The sequence below is a fragment of the Bombina bombina genome, chromosome 1 (genome assembly GCF_027579735.1).
Source record: "Bombina bombina isolate aBomBom1 chromosome 1, aBomBom1.pri, whole genome shotgun sequence".
NCBI lineage: Eukaryota > Metazoa > Chordata > Amphibia > Anura > Bombinatoridae > Bombina > Bombina bombina.
The window spans coordinates 1375276881-1375299256 of record NC_069499.1 but is presented as its reverse complement, the minus strand read 5'-3'; the positions used below and the strand labels follow the sequence as shown (position 1 = coordinate 1375299256).

General features: G+C 42.5%; 1 protein-coding gene across 5 annotated transcripts in view; it reads left to right on the top strand.

Annotated features, from left to right (window-relative positions):
* The window catches only part of TPM3 (tropomyosin 3), a 158683-nt gene that overhangs the window by 123961 nt on the left and 12346 nt on the right, over positions 1 to 22376 (top strand). For 3 of the 5 annotated variants that reach the window (XM_053704437.1, XM_053704443.1, XM_053704442.1), the window contains one exon: positions 15425 to 15951. In XM_053704437.1, the coding sequence (XP_053560412.1) occupies positions 15425 to 15504 (80 nt within the window). In that variant the 3' untranslated portion in view covers positions 15505 to 15951. Of the gene's footprint in view, positions 1 to 4551; positions 4558 to 15424; positions 15952 to 22376 lie in introns of those variants that run through there. The other 2 variants (XM_053704444.1, XM_053704438.1) reach the window with 2 other exon arrangements.

Below are 22376 nucleotides of genomic sequence, written 5' to 3'. Positions count from 1 at the left end.
TATATTTTATACTCCATAGCCTTGAGGAATTATTTTAATCTTGGGAATTATGTAAAATAACCGGCAGGCACTGTATTGGACACCTTATTCTCTAGGGGCTTTCCCTAATCATAGGCAGAGTCTCATTTTCGCGCCTGTATTGCGCACTTGTTTTTGAGAAGCATGACATACAGATGCATGTGTGAGGAGCTCTGATACATAGAAAAGACTTTCTGAAGGCGTCATTTGGTATCGTATTCCCCTTTGGGCTTGGTTGGGTCTCAGCAAAGCAGATACCAGGGACTGTAAAGGGGTTAAATATAAAAACGGCTCCGGTTCCGTTATTTTAAGGGTTAAAGCTTCCAAATTTGGTGTGCAATACTTTTAAGGCTTTATGACACTGTGGTGAAATTTTGGTGAATTTTGAACAATTCCTTCATACTTTTTCGCAATTGCAGTAATAAAGTGTGTTCAGTTTAAAATTTAAAGTGACAGTAACGGTTTATTTTAAAACGTTTTTTGTACTTTATCAAGTTTTTGCCTGTTTAACATGTCTGAACTACCAGATAGACTGTGTTCTGAATGTGGGGAAGCCAAGGTTCCTTCTCATTTAAATAGATGTGATTTATGTGACACAAAATTTAGAGAAAATGATGCCCAAGATGATTCCTCAAGTGAGGGGAGTAAGCATGGTACTGCATCATCCCCTCCTTCGTCTACACCAGTCTTGCCCACACAGGAGGCCCCTAGTACATCTAGCGCGCCAATACTCCTTACTATGCAACAATTAACGGCTGTAATGGATAATTCTATCAAAAACATTTTAGCCAAAATGCCCACTTATCAGCGAAAGCGCGACTGCTCTGTTTTAGAAAATACTGAAGAGCATGAGGACGCTGATGATATTGGTTCTGAAGGGCCCCTACACCAGTCTGAGGGGGCCAGGGAGGTTTTGTCTGAGGGAGAAATTTCAGATTCAGGGAAAATTTCTCAACAAGCTGAACCTGATGTGATTACATTTAAATTTAAATTGGAACATCTCCGCGCTCTGCTTAAGGAGGTGTTATCCACTCTGGATGATTGTGAAAATTTGGTCATTCCAGAGAAACTATGTAAAATGGACAAGTTCCTAGAGGTCCCGGGGCCCCCCGAAGCTTTTCCTATACCCAAGCGGGTGGCGGACATTGTAAATAAAGAATGGGAAAGGCCCGGTATACCTTTCGTCCCTCCCCCCATATTTAAAAAATTGTTTCCTATGGTCGACCCCAGAAAGGACTTATGGCAGACAGTCCCCAAGGTCGAGGGGGCGGTTTCTACTCTAAACAAACGCACCACTATACCCATAGAAGATAGTTGTGCTTTCAAAGATCCTATGGATAAAAAATTAGAAGGTTTGCTTAAAAAGATGTTTGTTCAGCAAGGTTACCTTCTACAACCAATTTCATGCATTGTTCCTGTCACTACAGCCGCGTGTTTCTGGTTCGATGAGCTAGAAAAGGCGATCAATAATAATTCTTCTTCTTATGAGGAGATTATGGACAGAATTCGTGCTCTCAAATTGGCTAATTCTTTCACCCTAGACGCCACTTTGCAATTGGCTAGGTTAGCGGCGAAAAATTCTGGTTTTGCTATTGTGGCGCGCAGAGCGCTTTGGTTAAAATCTTGGTCAGCGGATGCGTCTTCCAAGAACAAATTGCTTAACATTCCTTTCAAGGGGAAAACGCTGTTTGGCCCTGACTTGAAAGAGATTATCTCTGATATCACTGGGGGCAAGGGCCACGCCCTTCCTCAGGATAGGTCTTTCAAGGCCAAAAATAAACCTAATTTTCGTCCCTTTCGCAGAAACGGACCAGCCCCAAGTGCTACGTCCTCTAAGCAAGAGGGTAATACTTCTCAAGCCAAGCCAGCCTGGAGACCAATGCAAGGCTGGAACAAAGGAAAGCAGGCCAAGAAACCTGCCACTGCTACCAAGACAGCATGAGATGTTGGCCCCCGATCCGGGACCGGATCTGGTGGGGGGCAGACTCTCTCTCTTCGCTCAGGCTTGGGCAAGAGATGTTCTGGATCCTTGGGCGCTAGAAATAGTCTCCCAAGGTTATCTTCTGGAATTCAAGGGGCTTCCCCCAAGGGGGAGGTTCCACAGGTCTCAATTGTCTTCAGACCACATAAAAAAACAGGCATTCTTACATTGTGTAGAAGACCTGTTAAAAATGGGAGTGATTCATCCTGTTCCATTAGGAGAACAAGGGATGGGGTTCTACTCCAATCTGTTCGTAGTTCCCAAAAAAGAGGGAACATTCAGACCAATCTTAGATCTCAAGATCCTAAACAAGTTTCTCAAGGTTCCATCGTTCAAAATGGAAACCATTCGAACTATTCTTCCTTCCATCCAGGAAGGTCAATTCATGACCACGGTGGATTTAAAGGATGCGTATCTACATATTCCTATCCACAAGGAACATCATCGGTTCCTAAGGTTCGCATTCCTGGACAAGCATTACCAGTTTGTGGCACTTCCGTTCGGATTAGCCACTGCTCCAAGGATTTTCACAAAGGTACTAGGGTCCCTTCTAGCGGTGCTAAGACCAAGGGGCATTGCAGTAGTACCTTACTTGGACGACATTCTGATTCAAGCGTCGTCCCTTCCTCAAGCAAAGGCTCACACGGACATTGTCCTGGCCTTTCTCAGATCTCACGGGTGGAAAGTGAACGCAGAAAAAAGTTCTCTGTCTCCGTCAACAAGGGTTCCCTTCTTGGGAACAATAATAGACTCCTTAGAAATGAGGATTTTTCTGACAGAGGCCAGAAAATCAAAACTTCTGAACTCTTGTCAAATACTTCATTCTGTTCCTCTTCCTTCCATAGCGCAGTGCATGGAAGTAATAGGTTTGATGGTAGCGGCAATGGACATAGTTCCTTTTGCACGCATTCATCTAAGACCATTACAACTGTGCATGCTCAGTCAGTGGAATGGGGACTATACAGACTTGTCTCCGACGATACAAGTAAATCAGAGGACCAGAGATTCACTCCGTTGGTGGCTGTCCCTGGACAACCTGTCACAGGGGATGAGCTTCCGCAGACCAGAGTGGGTCATTGTCACGACCGACGCCAGTCTGGTGGGCTGGGGCGCGGTCTGGGGACCCCTGAAAGCTCAGGGTCTTTGGTCTCGGGAAGAATCTCTTCTACCGATAAATATTCTGGAACTGAGAGCGATACTCAATGCTCTCAAGGCTTGGCCTCAGCTAGCAAAGGCCAAGTTCATACGGTTTCAATCAGACAACATGACGACTGTTGCGTACATCAACCATCAGGGGGGAACAAGGAGTTCCCTGGCGATGGAAGAAGTGACCAAAATCATTCAATGGGCGGAGACTCACTCCTGCCACTTGTCTGCAATCCACATCCCAGGAGTGGAAAATTGGGAAGCGGATTTTCTGAGTCGTCAGACATTTCATCCGGGGGAGTGGGAACTCCATCCGGAAATCTTTGCCCAAATCACTCAATTGTGGGGCATTCCAGACATGGATCTGATGGCCTCTCGTCAGAACTTCAAGGTTCCTTGCTACGGGTCCAGATCCAGGGATCCCAAGGCGACTCTAGTAGATGCACTAGTAGCACCTTGGACCTTCAAACTAGCTTATGTATTCCCGCCGTTTCCTCTCATCCCCAGGCTGGTAGCCAGGATCAATCAGGAGAGAGCATCGGTGATCTTGATAGCTCCTGCGTGGCCACGCAGGACTTGGTATGCAGACCTGGTGAATATGTCATCGGCTCCACCATGGAAGCTACCTTTGAGACGAGACCTTCTTGTTCAGGGTCCGTTCGAACATCCGAACCTGGTCTCACTCCAACTGACTGCTTGGAGATTGAACGCTTGATCTTATCAAAGCGAGGGTTCTCAGATTCTGTCATTGATACTCTTGTTCAGGCCAGAAAGCCTGTAACTAGAAAAATTTACCACAAAATATGGAAAAAATATATCTGTTGGTGTGAATCTAAAGGATTCCCTTGGGACAAGGTAAAAATTCCTAAGATTCTATCCTTCCTTCAAGAAGGTTTGGAGAAAGGATTATCTGCTAGTTCCTTGAAGGGACAGATTTCTGCCTTGTCTGTGTTACTTCACAAAAAGCTGGCAGCTGTGCCAGATGTTCAAGCCTTTGTTCAGGCTCTGGTTAGAATCAAGCCTGTTTACAAACCTTTGACTCCTCCTTGGAGTCTCAATTTAGTTCTTTCAGTTCTTCAGGGGGTTCCGTTTGAACCCTTACATTCCGTTGATATTAAGTTATTATCTTGGAAAGTTTTGTTTTTGGTTGCAATTTCTTCTGCTAGAAGAGTTTCAGAATTATCTGCTCTGCAGTGTTCTCCTTATCTGGTGTTCCATGCAGATAAGGTGGTTTTACGTACTAAACCTGGTTTTCTTCCGAAAGTTGTTTCTAACAAAAACATTAACCAGGAGATAGTCGTGCCTTCTTTGTGTCCGAATCCAGTTTCAAAGAAGGAACGTCTGTTGCACAATTTGGATGTTGTTCGTGCTCTAAAATTCTATTTAGATGCTACAAAGGATTTTAGACAAACATCTTCCTTGTTTGTTGTTTATTCTGGTAAAAGGAGAGGTCAAAAAGCAACTTCTACCTCTCTTTTTGGATTAAAAGCATCATCAGATTGGCTTATGAGACTGCCGGACGGCAGCCTCCTGACAGAATCACAGCTCATTCCACTAGGGCTGTGGCTTCCACATGGGCCTTCAAGAACGAGGCTTCTGTTGATCAGATATGTAAGGCAGCGACTTGGTCTCACTGCACACTTTTACTAAATTTTACAAGTTTGATACTTTTGCTTCTTCTGAGGCTATTTTTGGGAGAGAGGTTTTGCAAGCCGTGGTGCCTTCCATCTAGGTGACCTGATTTGCTCCCTCCCTTCATCCGTGTCCTAAAGCTTTGGTATTGGTTCCCACAAGTAAGGATGACGCCGTGGACCGGACACACCTATGTTGGAGAAAACAGAATTTATGTTTACCTGATAAATTACTTTCTCCAACGGTGTGTCCGGTCCACGGCCCGCCCTGGTTTTTTAATCAGGTCTGATAATTTATTTTCTTTAACTACAGTCACCACGGTATCATATGGTTTCTCCTATGCAAATATTCCTCCTTTACGTCGGTCGAATGACTGGGGAAGGCGGAGCCTAGGAGGGATCATGTGACCAGCTTTGCTGGGCTCTTTGCCATTTCCTGTTGGGGAAGAGAATATCCCACAAGTAAGGATGACGCCGTGGACCGGACACACCGTTGGAGAAAGTAATTTATCAGGTAAACATAAATTCTGTTTTACCGTAAAAGATTGATGTTATAGTTAGTTCTCAACTGTCATAACCTTTTTCTGTGCTTCTTAAAGGCACAGTACGTTTTCATATTATTTGTAAATTACTTTGAAAAGTATTTCCAAGTTGCTAGTTTAATTGCTAGTGTGTTAAACATGTCTGACTCAGAGGAATATCTCTGTGCTATATGTGCTAAAGCCAAAGTGGAGCCCAATAGAAATTTATGTACTAATTGCATTGATGCTACTTTAAATAAAAGTCAATCTGTACAAATTGAACATATTTCACCAAACAACGAGGGGAGAGTTATGCCGACTAACTCGCCTCACGTGTCAGTACCTGCATCTCCCGCTCGGGATGTGCGTGATATTGTAGCGCCGAGTACATCAGGGCGGCCATTACAAATCACATTACAGGATATGGCTAATGTTATGACTGAAGTTTTGGCTAAATTACCAGAACTAAGAGGTAAGCGTGATCACTCTGGGGTGAGAACAGAGTGCGCTGTTGATAATAGGGCCATGTCTGATACTGCGTCACAGTATGCTGAACATGAGGACGGAGAGCTTCAATCAGCAGGTGACGGTTCTGATCCTAATAGAATGGATTCAGACATTTCTAATTTTAAGTTTAAACTCGAAAACCTCCGTGTACTGTTAGGGGAGGTTTTAGCAGCTCTAAATGATTGTAACACCGTTGCAATCCCAGAGAAATTATGTAGGCTGGATAGATACTATGCGGTACCGGCGAGTACTGACGTATTTCCTATACCTAAGAGGCTTACAGAGATAATTGCTAAGGAGTGGGATAGGCCCGGTGTACCCTTTTCCCCCCCCCCCCCTCCTGTGTTTAGAAAAATGTTTCCAATAGACGCCACCACACGGGACTTATGGCAGACGGTCCCTAAGGTGGAGGGAGCGGTTTCTACTCTGGCTAAGCGTACCACTATCCCGGTGGAGGATAGCTGTGCCTTTTCAGATCCAATGGATAAAAAATTAGAGGGTTACCTTAAGAAAATGTTTGTTCAACAAGGTTTTATATTGCAACCCCTTGCATGTATTGCGTCTGTCACGGCCGCTTTTTGGTCCGAGTCCCTGGAAGAGACTCTTGACTCAATAACTATAGATGAGATTTCAAACAAGCTTAAGACACTTAAGCTAGCTAATTCATTTATTTCGGATGCCGTAGTACATTTAACTAAACTTACGGCCAAGAATTCCGGATTCGCCATTCAGGCACGCAGAGCACTGTGGCTAAAATCCTGGTCAGCTGACGTTACTTCTAAATCTAAATTACTTAACATACCTTTCAAAGGGCAGACCTTATTCGGGCCCGGGTTGAAAGAAATTATCGCTGACATTACAGGAGGTAAGGGCCATGCCCTGCCTCAAGACAAAGCCAAACCTAAGGTTAGACAGTCTAATTTTCGTTCCTTTCGGAATTTCAAAACAGGAGCAGCATCAACTTCCTCGGCACCAAAACAGGAAGGAGCTGTTGCTCGCTACAGGCAAGGCTGGAGACCTAACCAGTCCTGGAACAAGGGCAAGCAGGCCAGGAAACCTGCTGCTGCCCCTAAGACAGCATGAATTGAGGGCCCCCGATCCGGGAACGGATCTAGTGGGGGGCAGACTTTCTCTCTTCGCCCAGGCTTGGGCAAGAGATGTCCAGGATCCCTGGGCGTTAGAGATCATATCTCAGGGATACCTTCTGGACTTCAAATCCTCTCCCCCAAAAGGGAGATTTCATCTGTCAAGGTTGTCAACAAACCAAATAAAGAAAGAGGCGTTTCTACGCTGTGTACAAGATCTTTTACTAATGGGAGTGATCCATCCGGTTCCGCGGTCGGAACAAGGACAAGGGTTTTACTCAAATCTGTTTGTGGTTCCCAAAAAAGAGGGAACTTTCAGGCCAATCCTGGATTTAAAAATCCTAAACAAATTCCTAAGAGTTCCATCGTTCAAAATGGAAACTATTCGGACAATCTTACCCATGATCCAAAAGGGTCAGTACATGACCACAGTGGATTTAAAGGATGCTTACCTTCACATACCGATTCACAAAGATCATTACCGGTATCTAAGGTTTGCCTTCCTAGACAGGCATTACCAGTTTGTAGCTCTTCCATTCGGATTGGCTACGGCTCCAAGAATCTTCACGAAGGTTCTGGGTGCTTTTCTGGCGGTACTAAGACCGCGAGGAGTTTCGGTAGCTCCGTACCTAGACGACATTCTGATACAAGCTTCAAGCTTTCAAACTGCCAAGTCTCATACAGAGTTAGTACTGGCATTTCTAAGGTCGCATGGATGGAAGGTGAACGAAAAGAAGAGTTCTCTCTTTCCACTCACAAGAGTTCCCTTCTTGGGGACTCTTATAGATTCTGTAGAAATGAAGATTTACCTGACAGAAGACAGGTTAACAAAGCTTCAAAATGCATGCCGTGTCCTTCATTCCATTCAACACCCGTCAGTAGCTCAATGCATGGAGGTGATCGGCTTAATGGTAGCGGCAATGGACATAGTACCCTTTGCACGCCTACATCTCAGACCGCTGCAATTGTGCATGCTAAGTCAGTGGAATGGGGATTACTCAGACTTGTCCCCTACTCTGAATCTGGATCAAGAGACCAGAAATTCTCTTCTATGGTGGCTTTCTCGGCCACATCTGTCCAGGGGGATGCCATTCAGCAGGCTGGACTGGACAATTGTAACAACAGACGCCAGCCTACTAGGTTGGGGCGCTGTCTGGAATTCTCTGAAGGCTCAGGGACAATGGAATCAGGAGGAAAGTCTCCTGCCAATAAACATTCTGGAATTGAGAGCAGTTCTCAATGCCCTTCTGGCTTGGCCCCAGTTAACAACTCGGGGGTTCATCAGGTTTCAGTCGGACAACATCACGACTGTAGCTTACATCAACCATCAGGGAGGGACAAGAAGCTCCCTAGCAATGATGGAAGTATCAAAGATAATTCGCTGGGCAGAGTCTCACTCTTGCCACCTGTCAGCAATCCACATCCCGGGAGTGGAGAACTGGGAGGCGGATTTCCTAAGTCGTCAGACTTTTCATCCGGGGGAGTGGGAACTTCATCCGGAGGTCTTTGCCCAAATACTTCGACGTTGGGGCAAACCAGAGATAGATCTCATGGCGTCTCGACAGAACGCCAAGCTTCCTCGTTACGGGTCCAGATCCAGGGATCCGGGAGCGGTTATGATAGATGCTTTGACAGCACCTTGGACCTTCGGGATGGCTTATGTGTTTCCACCCTTCCCGATGCTTCCTCGATTGATTGCCAGAATCAAACAGGAGAGAGCATCAGTGATTTTAATAGCGCCTGCATGGCCACGCAGGACTTGGTATGCAGATCTAGTGGACATGTCATCCTGTCCACCTTGGTCTCTACCTCTGAAACAGGACCTTCTGATCCAGGGTCCCTTCAAACATCAAAATCTAATTTCTCTGAAGCTGACTGCTTGGAAATTGAACGCTTGATTTTATCAAAACGTGGTTTTTCTGAGTCAGTTATTGATACCTTAATACAGGCTAGGAAGCCTGTTACCAGAAAGATTTACCATAAGATATGGCGCAAATACTTATATTGGTGCGAATCCAAGAGTTACTCATGGAGTAAGGTTAGGATTCCGAGGATATTGTCTTTTCTACAAGAAGGTTTAGAAAAGGGTTTATCCGCTAGTTCCTTAAAGGGACAGATTTCAGCTCTGTCCATTCTTTTACACAAACGTCTGTCAGAAGTTCCGGACGTTCAAGCTTTTTGTCAGGCTTTAGCTAGGATCAAGCCTGTGTTTAAAACTGTTGCTCCACCATGGAGTTTGAACTTAGTTCTTAATGTTTTACAGGGTGTTCCGTTTGAACCCCTTCATTCCATTGATATCAAGCTGTTATCTTGGAAAGTTCTGTTTTTAATGGCGATTTCCTTGGCTCGAAGAGTCTGAGTTATCTGCCTTACATTGTGATTCTCCTTATCTGATTTTTCATTCAGACAAGGTAGTTCTGCGTACTAAACCTGGGTTCCTACCTAAGGTGGTCACTAACAGGAATATCAATCAAGAGATTGTTGTTCCATCTTTGTGTCCTAATCCTTCTTCGAAGAAGGAACGTCTGCTACACAATCTAGATGTAGTCCGTGCCCTGAAATTTTATCTTCAGGCAACTAAGGATTTTCGACAAACGTCTTCCCTGTTTGTCGTTTATTCTGGTCAGAGGAGAGGTCAAAAAGCTTCGGCTACCTCTCGCTCTTTTTGGCTTCGTAGCATAATACGGTTAGCCTATGAGACTGCTGGACAGCAGCCTCCTGAAAGAATTACAGCACATTCTACTAGAGCTGTGGCTTCCACTTGGGCCTTTAAGAATGAGGCTTCTGTTGAACAGATTTGCAAGGCTGCAACTTGGTCTTCTCTTCATACTTTTTCCAAATTTTACAAATTTGACACTTTTGCTTCTTCGGAGGCTGTTTTTGGGAGAAAGGTTCTTCAGGCAGTGGTTCCTTCCGTATAAAGAGCCTGCCTGTCCCTCCCGTCATCCGTGTACTTTAGCTTTGGTATTGGTATCCCAGAAGTAATGATGACCCGTGGACTGACCACACTTAACAGGAGAAAACAAAATTTATGCTTACCTGATAAATTCCTTTCTCCTGTAGTGTGGTCAGTCCACAGCCCGCCCTGTTTTTTATGGCAGGTCTATAAATTTTTTTAAATTATACTCCAGTCACCACTGCACCCTTTGGCTTCTCCTTTCTCGTTGGTTCTTGGTCGAATGACTGGGTGTGACGTAGAGGGGAGGAGCTATATAGCAGCTCTGCTGGGTGAATCCTCTTGCACTTCCTGTTAATATCCCAGAAGTAATGATGACCCGTGGACTGACCACACTACAGGAGAAAGGAATTTATCAGGTAAGCATAAATTTTGTGTTTTTTGCAAAGTAAACTCAAACTAGTTTTTTCCTTGCAATGTAATCTTGGTGATACTATAGTATTGACAAATACAGGGATATATATTTATTCAAATGATGTAAATCATATATGGGAAATCTTTACACACGTTCTCGGTTCTGATCGCTTGTTGGCATTATAGGTATTATGTCAAGCTATTTAGACTGGTCAATGGATTCATGGTATCGCCTCCAAGTAAAGTTAGATAACCTAATGGGAATTGGATGAGGATGGGTATCTCACCTATTCACATTTTATAGGCATAACTAATATGGTAATGGTCTACAGTCTGAGATTTATATTATTGTGGGAAATGCCTCACGCTAAATGATCTTCTCTGTTTGATATAGAGCTCTACAATTTAGAGTTGATAGTATCGGCCTAGAAATTTGTGACCCCTCTGCTTCCAGCTGTCCTTGTTATGGTTTCCACCTATTTGGAGTATGGCAGCATGGACTGCACCAGCTTGAAGTGTTATGTTTTTGTAAAAAGAAGAGAAGATTGTGGTGTAATTCTGCTTGAATGAGAGCTACCTCTTAAAGGGTTAAAGGGACATAAAACCCCAAATTTTCCTTTCATGATTCAGAAATATCATTTAATTTTAAAACAACTTTCCAATTTAATATCAAATTAGCTTTGTTCTTTTGGTATCCTTTTGAAGGAACACTAATGCCCTACTGTGAGCTAGATGAACACTGGTGAGCCAATTGCAAGAGGCATTTATATGCAGGTAGCTCCCAGTAGTACATCGCTGCTCCTCAGCATACCTAGGTTATGCTTTTTAACAAACAATACCAAAAGAACACAAATTGGATAATAGAAGTAAATTGCATGCTCTGTCTGAATCATGAAAGAAATTTTGACTTTACTGTCCCCATAAGCCACATTGAGACTGCTTTTAGACTATGCCCCAAGTTTCATGTGACAAATGTATTACTTAAATCTTGAGCTTCAATTAAACACGGCCATGCTTTCTAGGGGTTGTCTTTAATGGGCTACCCCATATGTCAGCAGTTCTACATAAGCTGGTTATCATATTTGTTTTCCCCTTCTCCATGTGCTTGGCCAGTTCCCTAACATGCCTTTGTTTTGATTATTCATATGAGAAATTTTTTTTCTTTTTTCTTTCTCTTTTTTTCTCCTACAGCCATATTCTTAAAAGATGTTATAAAATGCTTTTGTTAGTTCAATTAGTGCACTATCACTAGAATATGGCTATTTAACCATAGAGGGTTAAAGTGAATGTAAAGTTTCATCAACTAGTGCCCGGTTTTTAAAAATACTATTAAAAACAGGGACACTTTCATTGATGAAACTTTACATAGCACCGTATTTGTAGAAATACCTTTTACTTCTCCAAAAGCCGGATTGCCGATCCCCCACCTCAGCTCCTCTAAGTCAAATGACTAAACCGGTTTCCAGAAGCCAGTTTCATCATTGCTGTGCAAGTACTGCGGGGATCGGTGATCCGGCTTTGGAGAAGTAAAAAAGTAAGTATTTCTATAAAGACGGTGCAATGTAAAGTTTCATCAATGAAAGTGCCCCTGTTTTTAATAGTATTTTTAAAAACTGGGCGCTAATTGATAAAACTTTACATTCACTTAAAAACATAGTTAGAGGGACAATGTACTTAGTCAAGCAGCTGATAAGAGTTGAGTGTATACAAAGTGTCTGTTGGAACACCCTTTAAAATGGCCTGGTCTCTCGATATGACATTGATTTCCTCTGCAGCCTCTTGTTAACATGACTAATTCTATAGCCAGTACCGTAGAACTGAAATTTTCAGAATAGGTTGTATCAACGGCAAAAACTGTAATTTCAAGACATAAAATAAAGTTAAACTATCTATTTGTAAATCATTTAATACACGCCAGCAGGTGAAATGCATAATTAAAGGGACCATTACACACTAACCCGGCTTTTACTTCATTTCAATACTGATGTTTGCACATATGCATAACTGTTTCAAATACCTGCAGTGCAACCTAGTTTCCAAAATGGCCACACATAAGAGGAAAATGCATGAAATGTATATACTATTTAGTCCCCTTAAAGAGCAGAAAACTACAGTAACCTGTCCATTAAAGTCAGCTCCAGACTGGTAGTGCAACTTTTATACAGAGCTAAACAATTAGTGTGCTAGAACTATTTGTTATTGCATATAACACATTGTATTGTTCCTTTTTGTCCTTAAACCTACTTTGGTGGTGTATTCGCATATGTATGTAATATAAATATTTATTTTTTTACTTATACTGACCCTGTTTTAAGGAGGTTTATACAGTTCAACCACTTGTCAGCGATCAGCTGCGAGTGGTGAGGAAGTGTAGTAATTGCTCTCATGGCTTAAAAGCCAATTTGAGGAGGGGGACACACATTCCTTGCTCCCATCAATAAGTAACCACAAATAAGCTCCTTAAAGGGACACTGTAACCAAAAATAAACTTAGCATAAATCAATTAAAAGATTTGAAAACATACACTTTTCAAATCACTCTAATGTTCAAATATTTACTGTTTCGCCGCTATTATATTTCATTTTTTTTATATTTTCCAAACCCACTCAGTGGGTACTGTTGCTGGGTGTGCAATCCGGACAGAGAACTGAGGTTGGAATATGGCGGCACCTAGCCGCAATGCGTCATTAAAGACGTCTATGCCTGGATAAAATAGGCTTCAGAAGCAGATGCGTGAGCTCAAGGGCGTAATGCGCATGCGCAAGCCGACAATTGCATATTAATGATATGCAACTAGACGGCTGTTGATTGGAGGAAGCAATGAACGATTGCACAGCCCATATTAGTGGGTTGTCGTTCATTACGTCATGACGAAAAATATAAAAACATTTTTTAATATGATAAACGGATCGTTTCACATTGAATGTAAGTGCATTTTGTTAGTCTCATATTAAAAAAATGTTTTTATATAATCGTCACTTTTCACAGTGATCCTTTAAGGCAGTGTGATAATGTTATTACCTTAGCTAAGTTTGCAGTTAACTTATACACTTGTGATTAGGTGCAACTCCATTTCCTTTCATATTCAGCAAGTTGCTGGCAGCTGCTTTGGCAAAAAAAAAAAACACCTGAAGGCATTTCAGATGCTTCCTTTTCTGAATATAACCGAATTGAAGGGACACTAAAGTCAAAATTTAACTTTCATGATTTAGCAAGTTTTAAGAGACTTTCTAAGTTACATCTATTACCGAATTTATGCACAGATCTTTTATGTGCACACATTGTAGCACTCGCTGCTACTCAGCGAGCATATGCAAAAGTTGTGTATATGTAGGAGTCTGTGATTGGCTGATGGCTGTCACATGATAAAGGGGGCTGGCAAATTGAATTACATTTTGAAATTTGTCAGAAGAAAAATCTACTTATTTAAAATTCAAAGTAAATGTTGCATTGTATTTTTATTATGCACTTGTTGGTTATGCCATTCTACTGTAATGGTCCTTTAACACAACACCCAAGGAGCTTTATGGCCAGACAGCAGGTAGTTCGGGCCCATCAGAACTTTTGCTAAGTTGAGTTGATTCTACAAAAGTTTTTATTTCATGAGGTTGCTGTAGTGGTTATTTTGTTTAGCCATATCTGACTTATATTAAGCCTTTAGTTTGCTAAATTCCAGGATTGATCTGCTCCACCAAATAGCCCTTAATTGTGTTGGCTTGTAAAGATGCGTGTATCAGAGGGGGGACCAACAGCCGTGCTGAACTGAAAATTACCCAGTTAGCAGTCTATCTGCTAAGAATCTGGTATGGCTATTAATTATTTCATCACTAAATACATAAATTGTACTTGCACAGAAATTTAGTTTTGAGCTCTGTTCCTGATATATTATCAATAAGCAGGTTTTCTGAAACTCATTCTGTCCCCCTCAAAAGACCATTTTAATCATTATTTATACTCCTAGGTCTAACTCTCACACACTGATGTAATCATTTTTGTTGGATCAATATCAGTTAGAAATATAGCAGAGGCATTTCATTATTTTGGTAACAATCTCTTGGTTTTTTAAATTTGTATTTATTTTCTTTATATCATGACGCTAGACTCATGGCTTCATTGTGGGTAGTAAACTATGTTTTGGTTTCAATATTTTTTCCTTGTAGTCATTTACAGGTAGAATTTTTAGTTTTGGAGGTAAATTGTCATTTTTGTTTGTCCTACTTTGGTAATAACCAAATAGGCTTTTTTAAAAATGAAAGAATCCAAACTTTTTTTTTGTATTTAAAATCTGTTTATAGATATTCAAGCTTAACATATTGACAGTAAACTAAGGCTGCTATAAGCACGTGTGCCCCCTCCCCCAAACTGAACAAACGTGCTAAGAAGGATCTTTTTTTCATTTTCTGCACAAACTTGTCTAAAGGGACATGAAACCCAAAACATTTTAAACAACTTTCAAATGTACTTTTATTTCCAAAATTTCTTTTTTCTCTTGAATTTTTTTTGTGTGTGAAAATCATGAAAGTAGGGTCAGGCGTGTGGACGGGTCCGGCAGCAGTTTTGCAAGAAGGTTATACATTTGCAAAAGTAGTAGATTGCAGCACTATTTCCTACTATGTAGTGCTCCAGATATGTGCACAGTACCTACTTAAGTGTCTCTTCAACAAAGAATACCATGAGAGCAAAGCAAATTTCATAATAGAAGTAAATTGAAATTTAAAAAAAAAAAAATGGAATTCACTGCCTGAATTGCGAAAATAAAAATGTTGGGTTTCATGTTTCTTTTAAAGTGTTTTCAGGTAAGCATTAAAAATGGGTTCTCAAAATTCCAAAGGGGGTTTGGATTTAAAAATGTGTATGACTGTCATGCTAAAAGACGTCTGCATAGTTGCTATAAAAAAGGCTAGTAGGGTTTGATAGGTCCTAAAAGTTAAAAATGGTCAACTATACAGTTTAGCCCCATATATTTCAGGCAGCTCTTAACTATAATGCATGCTGTGCTGCAGGTACTTAATGTGCACAATATTCAAGTTTTTAAATAAATTTATCACATTTCTAGAGGCATTGTTTACATTCCCATGTTGGAGGTTCTCTCTAACTATTCCACTCACAATGCTAGACTACTTGTTTTGTTCCTTACCTCATTAACACTTTCTCATCTCCACTAATTTAATGTCTTTCTCTTTCTTTCCTGCCTTTTCCTGCTGCCCTCACTCCTAACCCCACAGAGCGCCTCTACTGTCAAATGGAGAAAAACCGGCTCCTTTCTTGCGAGTTGAAGGTTACACTTCACGACCTTTGTGACTAAGTTCCTGCCCATTAACACGTCATCCCATATATACATGGTCTATAACTGGGCGGAGCTAACAGGGGAGTGCAGCGGTTCCAGTGGGAAGAACTGCTCGTTAGTCACACTTCAGTTTACCAATTTAATCCTTGGTTTTAAAAACATGCCTACAAAGTATTCTGCTAAGTGCTTGTTGATGCTTCCATATATGTAACTACCTTGTTTCCCAGTTGTGGCTTCACCCTTCGTTAGGCATGATATCTAACCTTGATGGCTTCCTTTGCTCTCTTCAAAACATATTGTTTTCTATTTTTCATCAGAGACCAGTTTGTGTGTCAAAATTGGCAACTATTTCTCCTAATACTATATAAACCATTTGGTATGCAAACCGTCTAAATTATGAGATTTTATGCTGGGAATGGAATATTGAAAAATCTTCAATAAAAGATTAATTAGCCCATGATTAAATAGCTGCTTATTTTAATCTTTTTGCTGTTATACGTTTTTGCTTTTGTGTACAGAATATGATTGAGATATCTCGCACTTTCTTGCTGCCTGATTTGGTGTCGACTGAGTATGAATGTTTGAGAATGTCTCATTCTTGTGTGTTTCGAGTGTAGTAGATCAACTTAATAAGCTTTTTTTCTCTTATATGGTGTATCCAGTCCACGGATTCATCCTTACTTGTGGGATATTCCCAATCCCTACAGGAAGTGGCAAAGAGAGCACACAACAGAGCTGTCCATATAGCTCCCCTCAGGCTCCGTCCCCCCAGTCATTCTCTTTGCCGCTCTAACAAGTAGCATCTCCACGGGAGGGTAAAGAGAATGTGGTGTTAGATTTGTAGTTTTTATTTCTTCAATCAAGAGTTTATTTTAAAATAGTGCCGGTTTGTACTATTTACTCTGAGGCAGAAAGTGATGAAGATTTCTGCTGAGAGGAAAAAGGTTTTAGCATGTTGTAACTATAATCCATTGCTGTTCCCACACAGGACTGTTGAGTACCGGAGAACTTCAGTTGGGGGGAACAGTTTGCAGGCTTAACTGTTTAAGGTATGCTCAGTCACTTTTTTTCTAACAAGACTTGGTAATGCTAGAAGACTGACAGAAATCCCCATGTGGGAAAGTAAGCCATATTCTGCGACTCAGTATAGAAGGATTGCTTGGTTAAAGGGCTTAAATCACTGGTGGACACGGTTATGGGGAAAATCGATTTATTTTATTACTATAATCTGTTATTTGCACAAGTGTTTATTATGTTTGGAACACTTTTTTTGGGCATAATTTTAGACACCTAATTTGGCTTAGGAAGGCCCCACAACTCCGGAGTGAAGAGGGAGGGGGCCTCATTTTCGCACCTCAGTTGCACAGTTCTTTTGCAAGACAGCTTCATGCAGCTTCACATGTAGAGTCCAGAGATTGCAGGAGGACTACAGGGAGGCTTATTTTCGTTCCAAAACTAATCCCAAAGGAAGGTAGGGCCACAGCAGAGACTGTGGCATAGTGCTGTAGTGTGTTAAACCGGTGGCCTGCTTCAATTTGCTCCGGTTTGGGCAATAAGGGGTTAATTGTCTTGAAACTTGGTGTGCAATCATTTCAAAGCATTAGGATCTTATGGTGAAAATTTCATAAAGATTGGTAAAAGTTTGTGCTTTTTATTATTTAAGGCACAGTACCGTTTTTTCAAAAAGTGTATTTTTTTGTATTTGAGTGCTATCTAAGTCTGTCTAACATGTCTGAGCCTACAGATAGACCCTGTTCTATGTGTTTAAAAGCCATGGCGATACCCCCATTGCTTTTGTGTTTAAAGTGTGCTAAGGTATCTAAACATTTTTAATGACCATGCAGTGACACTTAAAAATGTAGCCCAAGATGATTCTTTGACGGAAGGTAATGAGGATAGCCCTCCTTCCTCTCCCCATGTGTCGACACCAGTTACGCCTGCGCAAGCGTTGCCTAGTACCTCTAGCGCATTGTGCCCTGTTACTTTACAGCAATTAGCAGCAGTTATGGATAATTCCCTTGCGGCATTTCTATCCAAACTGCCAGTTTTTCCAAAGAAGCGTGATAGCTCAGTTTTAAGAACAGAGGATGAGCAATCAGAAGCTTTGGATGATTTATCTGTTGTACCCTCACAACACTCTGAAGTGGCAGTGAGGAAGGGTCTGTCCGAGGAAGAAATTTCTGACACAGGAAAAGTTTCTCAGCGGGCAGAGTCAAATTCCTTAGCGTTTAAATTTAAGCTAGAACACCTCCACGTCCTGCTTAATGAGGTTTTAGCTACGCTGGATGATTATGACCCCATGGTGGTCCCAGAAAAATTGTGTAAAATGGACAGGTTTTTAGAGGTCCCTGTATACACTGATGCATTTCCGATCCCGAAGAGGGTGGCGGATATTGTGACTAGGGAGTGGGAGAGACCAGGTGTACCTTTTGTCCCCCCCTATCTTTAAGAAAATGTTCCCCATAAATGACCCCAGGCGGGACGCGTGGTAGACGGTCCCTAAGGTAAAGGGAGCAGTTTCAACACTTGCTAAGCGTACAACTATACCAATAGAAGACAGTTGTGCTTTTAAAGACCCTATGGATAAAAAAAATTGGAAGGTTTGCTGAAGAAAATGTTTGTTCAGCAAGGTTTCCTTCAGCCAATTGCCTGCATTATTCCTGTAACTACTGCAGCGGCTTTTGGGTTTGAGGTGCTGGAGGAGTCGCTCCAGAGGGAGACTTCGTATGACGAAGTCATGGATAGAATTCATGCTCTAAAGCTGGCTAATTCTTTTATCACTGATGCCGCTTTCTAATTAGCTAAGTTAGCGGCCAAAAATTCAGGTTTTGCCATTATGGCGCGAAGAGCGCTTTGGCTCAAATCATGGTCGGCTGACGTGTCGTCCAAAACAAAGTTACTAAACATTCCTTTCAAGGGAAAGACCCTTTTTGGTCCCGAGTTGAAAGAAATTATCGCGGATATCACTGGGGGGGGAAGGGCCATGCCCTCCCGCAGGATAGACCGTTTAAGGCCAAAAACGGCTAATTTTCGCAACTTCAGGAGCGGACCTGCTTCAACCTCTGCTGCCGCAAAGCAGGAGGGTAACGCTTCACAGCCCAAAGCAACCTGGAAACCCTTGCAGGGCTGGAACAAGGGTAAACAGGCCAAGAAGCCTGCGCCTGCTACCAAGACAGCATGAAGGGGTAGCCCCCGATCCGGGACCGGATCTAGTAGGGGGCAGACTTTCTCTCTTTGCTCAGGCTTGGGCAAGAGATGTTCCAGATCCCTGGGCATTAGAAATTGTTGCTCAGGGGTATCTTCTAGAATTCAAGGACTCTCCCCCAAGGGGAAGGTTCCACATTTCTCGTTTGTCTTCAGACCAGACAAAGAAACAGGCGTTCTTACGCTGTGTAGAAGATCTTCTAAAGATGGGAGTGATACACCCAGTTCCAATTGCAGAACAAGGACTGGGATTTTACTCGAACCTGTTTGTAGTTCCCAAAAAGGAAGGAACTTTCAGGCCAATCCTGGATCTAAAAATTCGAAACAAATTCCTCAGAGTTCCATCTTTCAAAATGGAAACCATTCGGACAATCTTGCCGATGATCCAGGAAGGTCTATATATGACTACCGTGGATCTAAAGTATGCGTACCTACATATTCCTATCCACAAAGATCATCATCAGTTCCTAAGGTTCACCTTTCTGGACACGCATTACCAGTTCGTGGCCCTTTCGGGTTGGCCACCGCTCCCAGAATTTTCACAAAGGTGCTAGGGTCCCTTCTAGCGGTACTAAGACCGCGGGCATTGCAGTAGCACCTTACCTAGATGACATCTTAATACAGGTGTCGTCTTTTCACAGAGCCAAGGCTCATACGGACATTGTTCTGGCCTTTCTAAGGTCTCACGGGTGGAAGGTGAACGTCGAAAAAGTTCTCTGTCCCCACTCACAAGGGTTCCCTTCCTGGGAACACGAATAGAATCGGTAGAAATGAAAATCTTTCTGACAGAGGTCAGGAAGTCAAAACTTTTGAATACTTGCCGAGTTCTTCATTCCATTCCTCGGCCTTCTGTGGCTCAGTGCATGGAGGTAATCGGTTTAATGGTTGCGGCAATGGACGTTGTCCCTTTTGCCCGAATTCATCTAAGACCACTGCAACTGTGCATGCTCAAACAGTGGAATAGGGATTATGCAGATTTGTCTCCTCAAATACAAATGGACCAGAAAACCAGAGACTCTCTTCTCTGGTGGTTGTCTCAGGATCACCTGTCTCAGGGAATGAGCTTCCGCAGACCGGAGTGGATCATTGTCACGACCGATGCCAGTCTGTTAGGCTGGGGTGCGGTCTGGGACTCCCTGAAAGCTCAGGTTCTATGGTCTCGGGAAGAATCTCTTCTCCCGATAAACATTTTGGAACTGAGAGCGATATTCAATACGCTCCAGGCATGGCCTCAACTAGCGGAGGCCAAATTCATCAGATTTCAGTCGGACAACATCACGACTGTAGCGTACATCAATCATCAGGGAGGAACAAAGAGTTCCCTAGCGATGAAGGAAGTAACCAAGATCATCAAATGGGCGGAGGATCACTCCTGTCATCTATCTGCAATTCACATACCAGGAGTAGACAACTGGGAGGCGGATTTTCTGAGTCGTCAGACTTTCCATCCGGGGGAGTGGGAACTCCACCCGGAGGTTTTTGCTCAGCTGACCCAGCTATGGGGCATTCCAGAATTGGTTCTGATGGCGTCCCGTCAGAATACCAAACTTCCCCTTTACGGATCCAGGTCCAGTGATCCCAAGGCGGCATTGATAGATGCTTTAGTAGCGCCTTGGTCATTCAGTCTAGCTTGTCTTTCCACCGTTTCCTCTTCTCCCTCGGCTAGTAGCCAGAATCAAACAGGAGAAGGCTTCGGTAATTCTGATAGCACCTGCGTGACCACGCAGGACTTGGTATGCAGACCTAGTGGACATGTCATCGGTTCCACCATGGAAACTGCCATTGAGGCAGGATCTTCTAATTCAAGGTCCATTCAAGCATCCAAATCTAGTTTCTCTGCAACTGACTGCTTGGAGATTGAACGCTTAATTCTAGCTAAGCGTGGGTTCTCTGAATCAGTTATAGATACTCTGATCCAGGCCACAAAGCCTGTCACCAGGAAAATTTACCATAAGATATGGCGGAAATATCTTTGTTGGTGCGAATCCAAGGGTTACTCGTGGAGTAAGGTTAGGATTCCAAGGATATTGTCTTTTCTCCAAGAAGGATTGAAGAAAGGTTTGTCAGCTAGTTCCTTAAAGGGACAGATATCTGCTCTGTCTATCCTGTTACACAAGCGTCTGGCAGCTGTACCAGACGTTCAGGCGTTTGCACAGGCCCTAGTTAGAATCAAGCCTGTCTTCAAACCTGTGGCTCCTCCATGGAGTCAAAATTTAGTTCTTTCAGTTCTTCAAGGGGTTCCGTTTGAACCTTTGCATTCCATTATTATCTTGGAAAGTTTTGTTTTTGGTAGCTATTTCTTCTGCTCGAAGAGTTTATGAATTGTCTGCTTTGCAGTGTAATTCACCCTATCTGGTGGTCCATGCAGATAAGGTTGTTTTGCGTACCAAACCTGGTTTCCTTCCAAAAGTGGTTTCTAATAAGAATATTAACCAGGAAATCATTGTTCCTCCTCTGTGCCCTAATCCAGTTTCTAAGAAGGAACGACTGTTACACAATCTTGATGTGGTTCGTGCTTTAAAGTTCTATTTAAAGGCAACTAAAGATTTCAGACAAACATCATCCTTGTTTGTTGTCTATTCTGGTAAGAGGAGAGGTCAGAAAGCGACTGCTACCTCTCTTTCCTTCTGGCGGAACAGCATCATCCGATTGGCTTATGAGACTGCTGGACAGCAGCCTCCTGAACGAGTTACAGCTTATTCCACTAGAGCTGTGGCTTCTACATGGGCTTTCAAGAATGAGGCTTCTGTTGAACAGATTTGTAAGGCAGCGACTTGGTCTTCACTGCATACATTTGCCAAATTTTACAAATTCGATACTTTTGCTTCTTCGGAGGCTATTTTTGGGAGAAAGGTTTTGCAAGCAGTGGTGCCTTCAGTTTAGGTTACCTGACTTGTTCCCTCCCTTCATCCGTGTCCTAAAGCTTTGGTATTGGTATCCCACAAGTAAGGATGAATCCGTGGACTGGATACACCATGTAAGAGAAAACAGAAAAAAAACCCTGATAAATTACTTTCTCTTACGGTGTATCCAGTCCACGGCCCGCCCTGGCAATTAAGTCAGGTTCAAATTTATTTTTGTAAAACTACAGTCACCACTGCACCCTATAGTTTCTCCTTTTTCTCCTAACCGTCGGTCGAATGACGGGGGGCGGAGCCTGAGGGGAGCTATATGGACAGCTCTGCCGTGTGCTCTCTTTGCCACTTCCTGTAGGGATTGAGAATATCCCACAAGTAAGGATGAATCCGTGGACTGGATACACCGTAAGAGAGTAATTTATCAGGTAAGCATAAATTCTGTCCCCCCCCCATACCTAATGGGGAAAACTAAGCATTGTATCAGACTTAATATGCTGGTTGTCTAAGATCTGCTGACGGACAGGTACCAGATTACCTTTTATAGTGCAAACACCATAGTATTGTGAAAGCATTCACACGTTTGTACTTTGGTCAATGTAACCTGATTTTGATAGATTTCATCACCTTTGAGTGAGACCATGACAATTAGTTGCTAAAACGAAACATCCCTAAATGTGTGTCGGTAGCACTTTTAAACATAATTGACAATGTTGGGCTTTATTTTTGAGTGTGTGTTAAAGGAAGTCGGTGACCATTGTTATACAAAGTTGCCACTAACTGTCAAATTATACGCAATTGGACATGAAATCCATGTTTTGTTTTTTGTTC